General features: G+C 44.4%; 1 protein-coding gene across 1 annotated transcript; it reads left to right on the top strand.

Annotated features, from left to right (window-relative positions):
- Window positions 1-355: 355 nt before the first annotated feature.
- SOD2 (superoxide dismutase 2) lies at window positions 356-8068 on the top strand (the record flags this gene model as incomplete). Its single annotated transcript, XM_084228391.1, has 5 exons — window positions 356-394; window positions 534-736; window positions 3573-3689; window positions 6178-6357; window positions 7923-8068. The coding sequence occupies exons 1-5, from the start codon at window positions 372-374 to the stop codon at window positions 8066-8068; spliced, it is 669 nt and encodes a 222-aa protein (XP_084084517.1). The 5' UTR covers window positions 356-371.
- Window positions 8069-9096: the final 1028 nt, after the last annotated feature.

Genomic DNA, 9096 nt, shown 5'->3' with positions numbered 1-9096 from the left:
GCCTGCGCCCTGAGCCGCGCGCCGGAAGGGCCCCGCCCCCATGGGGGCGTGGTTATTCGGAGCGTACCACTTCTCACCGGGGGGGGTGAGACCGTCCCTTCGGCCGCAGACCCAGCGCGCAGCGACTGATCACCGCGCTGCCTGCGACTCGCCGGGAGCAGCTCCGCGGGTGCGCCCCTCTCGGTTCCCTGGGCGCCGAGCCGGGACCCAGCGGGCCGGCACCGTCTCGGGCCCCCGTCCCCCCCGCGTTGGGAGCGGCGGGCGTAGGGGGCGGGGCCCGGCGGGGGCGGGGCTGCCCTTGCTGTGCGGCCGGTACTCGGGACGGTCGGCGGGCGGCGGAGCGCGGCGAGGCCCGAGGCCGGCGGGGCGCCATGTTGTGCCGGGCGGCGTGCAGGTGCGGGCCGGCGGGGACGGGGCGGGGGTCGCCGGGCCGGGGGGCGGGGGCGGGGGCGGGGGCGGGCGGGCCGCGGGAGGCCTACGGGGGCCGGGAGCCGCGGGGCCCGCGTGAGCGCGCCGGGGCGTCCTCTCCGCAGCGCGAGCCGGAAGCTGGTGCCGGCGCTGGGGGCCGCGGGCGCCCGGCAGAAGCACAGCCTCCCCGACCTGCCCTACGACTACGGCGCGCTGGAGCCGCACATCAACGCGCAGATCATGCAGCTGCACCACAGCAAGCACCACGCCACCTACGTCAACAACCTGAACGCCACGGAGGAGAAGTACCAGGAGGCGCTGGCCAAGGGTAAGCGCCGCCCCCGGGCTCTCCCGCCGCTGCGCCCCCCCCCCCGCCGCCGGCGCTCGGGGCCTTAGGGTCGCCCCCCCCCCCGCCTGCTCGGTGGCCCCCCTGTCGGCGGCAGGCAGGCGTGGGTTTGTTTCCGGATGTGCAGAAACTGCAACTCGATGCACCTGCATTTTCAGGGGGGTTTGTTTTTTCCAAAGCTCAGTTGACAAAACCGGGAGCGCGTGGACTGTGCGCACTTGCGGTCTGTCAGCCGGGCTTGCAGGAGGAACCCGCTGACACTGGTGGTTCCACACTAGGAATTGCTCAAGAGGCCGCACAGTTAAAAGATGTGTTTTTACCTTAAGTATGCCTTGATTGCACAGCAGTCCTCTGACATTCCTTGAGCGGATTTTCGCCAGTGGCGTCTTGTTGACGGGGGGCAGCTAGTGGGACAATGGAGTGTGGCCCCTGCTTGTGCAGGTGGTCATGAACAAAACGAGAGGAAGTTACCCCATTCCGCAGATTTGGTTGTGACAATCAGGAGCCTCCATTGCAGGAAAAGTTCTGTGATTTAGGAAATAGCAAATGTGTGAAGGCTGTGGTAATGGTGAGACAGTCTCAGCTGTGAAAGTATTTCCTGTGATAACAGCTGATGCTCCCGAACCTTTCTTGTTAATATTAAAAACAACCTTAACAATTTCCAAAAAGGAAAATAACCACAAACTTAATTTCTGCCCTTGTGGAATCAAAGTATTGCTTGCTTAATGAAAGTCAGTTTCGGGAAAAGCCTTAGCTTTATAGTGCACAATATTGTAATAAGTGCTGCAGATCTTTTTCTTAAAAATTATATTTTAAAAATTATTAGAGATAATTTTCATGTTTCAAAATTTGGGAGAAAAGCATAAATAAAATAATAACATGGTCAGTCTCATCCCATGTAAATAACATAATTTTCAAATAAAAATGAGTAATAGCAGAATGAAACTGAAGAAAATGGTGTCAGGAAAGTGTTCAGGCATTAAACCCCAATTTTCTTTTAAAATTTTCTAACTGTTAAGTAGACTTGAAGAGGTTGAGATTGTTAAACTGTCAACAAGCATGTGTCTTTGCCATTAAAAAATTGTTACTGTTGATTTATTAGAAAAAAAATAAAGCCTTCATTTATTTTTTGTTGATTCTCCAAGATAAGTTAATGAGTGGAATACTTAACTGTAAGAGAGTTACTTTGTAAATATAGCAACAAAAAGTTGTTATTAAGAACTCTAAAAGATCATCTAGGTATTCAGATATCATTTGATCCTATCCTTTCTGATTTGCTAAAGCTGGGGGGGGGTGGAGGAGGTAGGTTTGGCTTTGTTGAAATGGCAACATTTTTTACATTTGTTTCTAGTGTGAGCCCACAGAAAAAGAAAGGGACCTTTTTCTGTTATGTAAGTTCCCTGAGGTCAGCTTCTTTGTGTCCTTCAGTTTACCTCTTGGTGTTTTGTGACTCACAAGCACTCAATATTTACTGAACAAGGGAATTCCCATTTTTCATAATAGTTCAGCTAATCTGAGCTGTTAAGCTTCTTGGAGTTATTTTGCCACCTTTTAGCTAGGTAAGTTCATGTCCTCCAGCATGACTTTTTTTTTTTTGAAGTGTAGACCACTCTGTATTTCTTTGATTAGAGGCACCATTGTGTACATTCTTAGATTTTTTTTTTTCCTTAGAGGCAGCATTCTGTACATTCAGTTACTGATTTAGTCAGTGAACAAATTTTGTTAAGTGCCTGTCCTATTAACAAGGCAGTGTGTCTGGCACTGGGACACAGCAGTGCCCACGAGTCCTTGTTCTCACGGAGCTTTCATTCTAGATGGACAAGTCTGTATGTCATGGGCCGGGTTGTAGTCTTATCAGGAAAGCCAAGGACAAAAACTTCTAAGCTGGGAGGGGCTGAGTTTCCTTGTTGGTGCCAGACAGTGTGGCTGCTGCTGGGAGCATGGCGATGCAGAGGGCCGGATGACAGCCTTTTAGCCCATTGTAAGGATTTGGGTTAACTGCATGAAAAAAAAAAAAAACCAGCCTTTTGTGGGCTTGAGTAGTTCCAGGATGGGTTTGGGTCTAGAGGAATCCTATGTTGGGAGCAGGAGACCAGTTAGAGACTAGGCGCCAAGGCCAGTGGGGGTTGCCTCTGCATGCACAGGTTGGGGGCGAGGTATAGGATGCTGGCTGTGTCCTAAAGGCACGGCTGGCTCTGCTGGCTCTGCTGGTTGAAAGTGGAGTGTGAGAGGAAAGGAGTCAAAACAACTTCTAGTTCACAAGAATGGCCTGAGAAAGGGCTGGCACTTAATGGAGACAGGGAAGCCACAGGGTAAGTGAGTTTGGGGTTGAAAATCAGAAGTTCCATTTTGAGTATGTTGACTTTCTTGTTAATGGAACATTAAAATACTCTCCAAAGAATAGTTGTTTAGAAATGAGAGTGGCAAATTTTCTATAGTCTGTATTTGGACCATAAATTGTAACATCCCACAGTTTTCTGTCTTGGAGCTCTTATTTGCTGAAATCTTTTCTATCCAAGAAAACTTTGAATTCCTTGATGGTCAGAAGTGAGTTTTCTACCATCTTTGTGCCCACTCCCCACCCCACTACTGGGCCTCACTAAATTATCACATTATTAATTGAACTGAAAATCCACTGAACAGATGATTTTGAGGGTTATAGTTTTGGTAGAATCCTGAAATTGGGGAATTTTAGTACCATCAGGGATGTTAAGATAAGCTGGCTCAATTATCTGACATTTTAAGAAGGGAGAAAATAGTGTACAGGGTGGTTGAAAGTAAGAATTTTACAAAATGTGTTTACTTGTTAACATTTCAGGTGACGTGACAACTCAGGTAGCTCTTCAGCCTGCACTGAGGTTCAATGGTGGAGGTCATATCAATCACACCATTTTCTGGACAAACCTGAGCCCTAATGGTGGAGGAGAACCCAAAGGTCAGTATATATTGCTGTGCTGCAGTTGCATTAAGGGCGCAGTAGGTGTGATTATTGATTTTTTTGTTACCTTGAACTTTCACATTGTCCTGCTTTTCATAGCAAGGAGTGCAACAGAGTTGTAACTTTCAACAGGGCTTAGGTAAGAATGAACACATTCAGGAAGTTACAGCACCGGATTTTACAGTATTTGCCATAAATACTCTGTCACAACCTTTTTGCAGCATAACTGTTGTGCCATGAAAGATAAACCCACTGGTTGATGGGTTTGACAGTCTGGTCAGCTTTGGTTGCAAGTTTCTCCTAGTTCATGACAATTTGCCCCGAGAGTTGATTTCTTCTTTTGAAAGACATTCTTTTGGAGGCGAGACCAAGGGCTTTGAGGGTATAGAACTGGACCCACATAGTCCCCATCGAACTTTGGAATCTGTCAGTGGACATGTGACATGGTGACAGGAGCAAACGGTAGTGTGGAAAATGTCACACAGCTATTCAAAATTCCGTTTCTAATGTGCATCCTAGTATTTGGAAACAACCTCATTAGGAGTTGATTTTTGCTGGGGGTGGGGGCAGGTGGAAGGAAGAATCCTTTTTTGCCTCCACCTTCAAGTGTTGTGTGATAAATTTGGTTAAGACAACAACAGAGAACAGCTCTTGTAGATAAGTTAGCTAAACAATTGATTGTCATTTTTGAAGACTAATGATTTCTAGCTGCCTGCTTTGTATTTGCCGTAGCCTGGTGAACTTTTGGTTTGGATGGAGGGAGGGTGACACTGCATCGAGGGATTTGCAAACTGATAAGTTAGCTTTAGATTTATGTAATGGGAGGAGCATTGTGTTAGTTGAAACCAAACCTGAAACCATCACCCAGTTACTTTAGCCTTCATAGCAGAGTACCTTGTGCCAGTTATTTATGGGTCAGAATGCTTTTGGTGAAATGCTTATACAACGAACTTACAATGAAACTACTTAGAACCAGGTTTTATACACACACTTGTGGGCATGATCACATAAAGTGTAACTTTTGGTTGAAGTGTATTGTAAGGGAAAGACTGAGAACCAGTTTCAGAAGGGAGCTTTCATTTGGCTAGCTGTGGGTAAGATGCTCAGTCATTCTGTTCCTTACTTTCTTCCTTGTTTAGAGGAAGGCCTGTTTTGAAAATTAAATAAGTTTCATGAAAAGTGCCTAGAATAGTGCAATTTGCTGTTACTTTACTACGCTTCAAACGGCCCTTCCCAGGAGAGCTGCAGGTGATGCCGGGAGCCAGGAGCTGCTGGCCTGGTTTACTGCCCTGTGCAGCTCCTGGTGGCTCAGACAACTTCATTTACTGTCCTTGCCCCAGGGAAGACGATAAATCCCCTCTGCTCCCTAGTTCTGGGCTTCTGGCCCGGACCTTAAGCTTTTGTGATTTTTATGTCTAGTGGTGTTAGAGAAAGCACCTTAGCCTGTGCACTTGGTATAAACAAGTTCGTTTGGAAGTAAAGGGGAATGGGGAATGAGTGTGGAAGCTGGGCAGTTAATTTTTTCTGACTTAGGTTTTCAGATCATAACTCAGTACTTGTGAGGTTTTGGGAGTTACCAGGAAATCAGCTTCCCTCATATTCAGCTAGCGGGTTTTGGCACTCTACCATTTTGTGTTCTTCGTACCACTCTATTCTGTCATCGTGGGGATGCTAGCTAATTGTTTTTAAACCTGTAGAAGCAGAGAACTGATATTTTTGGCTTCATTGATAGCTCAACCTAAAATTAACTTACTACTGCAGAATAAAGGAATCTAGTTCTGAAAGTGTATCCTTTTTTCAGAAGTAGAAAAGAAATTCACTCTTAAAAATGATGTAATTGTGGGTCTCCCTGGTGGCGCAAGGGGTTAAGATGCAACCCATGAAGCTGTTTGCGGCCACTGCAGCATGAGTTTGATCCCCAGCCAGGCCAGGGAGCTACCCACATGGCACAGCAAACCTCTCCTGACTCACGCACTGCTCCCCTAGCAGTATATTTCAGTCAGTCTGCCTGTTCTGTTCCCCGCTATCTCTGGTGAATCCTTTCGCCCCCCCCCCCCCCCAATTCTGGCCTGTACTCCAGTTCTTGTATGTATATATAAATAAATCTTTAAAAAAAGTGATGTAATTGAGATAGGCAAGATCATGGCTGCCTTGGAGAAGACCAGATAGTACACACAATATTTTATTCCCAAATTGAGACACATAGGTAGAAGTCAAAGTAAAATTTAGGCGGGGGGGGAATGGAAAATTTTTTTCTTGATGGAAATATTGCATTGAAGGAAGAAACCCCACCAACACACTCAGTAACAGACGTGAATTGAAGCAGACCTCACAGCAGGTCAGGCAGGTCAACTCGCCACCAGGCTGTGGGCATATTGTGACTCCTGGGTGATGTCTGGTTGTATCTTAGATCACATGACAGGAATTCCTAATGTGTAATAAAGTATTTTAATGGTATTTGTGGATTTTTTTTTCTTTTTAATAGGGGAATTGCTAGAAGCCATCAAGCGAGACTTTGGTTCCTTTGACAAATTTAAGGAGAAGTTGACTGCTGTATCCATTGGTGTGCAAGGCTCAGGCTGGGGCTGGCTTGGTTTCAATAAGGAACAGGGCCGCTTACAGATTGCTGCTTGTTCTAACCAGGACCCCCTGCAAGGAACAACAGGTTGGATTTGAGAATTGTTACATTCACTGGGGAGAGAAGGTTCAATGTTACAGCATTTACCTTGAACTAAGGAAAACAAGCAGTCAACTATTCTCAGCTAACTTGAACAAATACTAACATGATACCCATAGTGTGTCAGCAGCAGGGCATTGAATCCTTGATACTTTGTAAAATTTGTAATTTTGCAGCTACATTAACAAAAAGTTTAATCTTAAACTCTGCTTCATTTGGCAGACTTCACATTAGTTCACATAATTATATGCCTTAAAATAAACCAAAATTAAACAAGTATGAGGAAAAGGCAGAGAACCTGAGTCTGGCTTCAGACCCTGGACTCTCACCCCTCTGTTAGCCTGAGTCCTAGTGGGACTCAGGTTTGAGCTCAGGCTTCTAGACTCTTTTTTCTGGGGCGGGGGGCTGGGGTGGGGTGGGGTGGGGTGGTGGAGGAATTAATACATGAAAGTATTTGGTTAGGAGCTCCAGGCAGGGTGCTGCACTTTTTTTCTGTGGAGCCAGGCAGAGTAAGCCGCTCTTTAGGAGGCATTCAGGAGTCACCCAGGGGTTCGCTGGCAGGTTATTTTTGATGCCATGATCCTAAAGTGACAGCTTCCCTTCAACAGCGTAGTTCTCAGCCAATTTTTCTACCGCATGTTTACATGACCTACTTCCCTCACAAAACTCAGAATTTGCCAGAATCCAAGCTTTTTTGGAAAAGTGAGATGCCACTGGGTTTGGAAGAGCAACAGATTTGGGAACCCTGGTGGCTGTGAGTCGGGTGTATCTGAATGTACCTGACCATAGGCTGGTTTCCATGACACCCAGTTGCTCCTCCACTCCCACGGGAGGGAAACCCACCGCGGTGAAGACAAGTGGAAGTCACGGCAGTTATTTATGAGGAAAAACATTTATAAACTTCACCACCTGAAGGATTACTAAATTACTAGTGGCGTGTCTCATAACTGCTCGAGACATACGCTACAAAATGAATGATTTTGAATTTTTCAAAATGAATGATTTTTATAAGCTAGAACTAATTCTTCATTGACACTGTTTACCTCTGAAAATAGTGTCTTCTCTAGCCCTGAATTCAGTTTTCCTTGTTAAATTATTCTGTTAGTGTTATAAATGCTTTGTATTGTGTAAGATTAACATTGGCCTTGGGGGAACAGAACAGGCTTCTCAACACCCCCCCGCCCCCCATTCAGGGCCTTTGGAAGGTCTCAACCACCCCCACAAACAGTACACTGAGGCCAGGGGAACTGAGAATGGACACTTGGATGATTCTTGGTATTGTAAAAATAGCTATTCACATACTGCTGTAGTTAATTGATTTTTTCCTTGTTTAATGATTTTTACTATTTATTATATTTTCTTCTAAAGAGCAAAGTTTAAATCTTTTTATAGGGTATTCACTCTTATGCAGGTTTTCTGTTTATATAAGAAACTGAAAAATGGATGAGAATGTTGGCAAGGTGCATATGATGATCAAAGTTGAAATTGAGAAAATGTAGTGTTTTAGGTTGAAATTAATAGTTTTTCCTACCCCCCCACCTTCTTTCCAATAGGTCTTATTCCACTGCTGGGGATTGATGTTTGGGAACATGCTTATTACCTTCAGTATAAAAATGTCAGACCTGATTACCTGAAAGCTATTTGGAATGTAATCAACTGGGAGAATGTAACTGAAAGATACAAGGCTTGCAAAAAGTAAAACCTGACCCTCAAACTGAGTACAGTAGCTCTTCACGTACTTTTGCAGTAGCATAGAATACCACCATGTCCCAGTAAGTTGCTTTGTTGTAATATTTCTTAATGTGGCTTATTCCGATATTTAATAAATATAATTTAATGCTATGAATAATTTCTTGTATTAAAATTTTGTTATCAGACAATTATTTAGAAATATTAAATGCTTTGAATGATTTTAGTCTTTTGATTGAACATTTTCTTTTGAGACCTAAAATAGCTGGGAAGTTATAATTGTCACAAAACCATTAAAAAATACCATTGCTATACTCTTGGGGCCTCTAGAGTAACCTTTCTAAACCTGTTTTATTGCACTTATTGAAAATCTGGTCTTTGGCCCATGTTGTTTGACAATAAAATATCATATTTACCTCCCAATGGGAATATTCAGTTTTCTATTGTGAAAATGCTCTATTTTTAAGTTGTCCCCTGTCTAGAATCACCTCTGGTAGTGATCACTGGGTAGTTAATTAAGGTTACATGTCACACAAGGTTCCACTGACCATTTTTTTTTTAAATGTATATATAACTTAATTGCTAAATGAGAATTGCTTTATTATGAGAAGGAAATAGTTGTGCATCTGAATTTTTCTGCAAGGAGGACTCTAAAGACCTGTGCAACATTTCATGTGAAAATTTGTCTGCTAACATAGAAATATGTGTTACGTAAGTGCTTAAAACAAACAAATCAGAGTCAGATTGGGAAACTCAGTGATTAGGATGGGGCCACAGACTGATCTGATTGGGCCCTGCCCCCCTTCTTTCCTTCCTTTTCATGACCTCCCTCCCTCGAGAGAGCTGCATGCACCTTCTTGAAGCCACCTTCCAAACAGAAGCAACTTGATTTTTGGATGAGGTCAGCAGTGTGTCTCAGGAACATGTATTTTCAGGCTTAGTTGTGAGTTATTCCATTCTTACTGATGATTTCCTTTTGTTTTTTAAGTGGTACAGTCACTACAGAAAGTTCATATTGTTTAGTTTTTCCAGTAAAGG

This window comes from Talpa europaea (assembly GCF_964194135.1).
Source record: "Talpa europaea genome assembly, chromosome: 2".
Taxonomy (NCBI): domain Eukaryota; kingdom Metazoa; phylum Chordata; class Mammalia; order Eulipotyphla; family Talpidae; genus Talpa; species Talpa europaea.
Note: the sequence above shows the minus strand (reverse complement) of the source record. Positions and strands in the feature narration are given on the sequence as shown.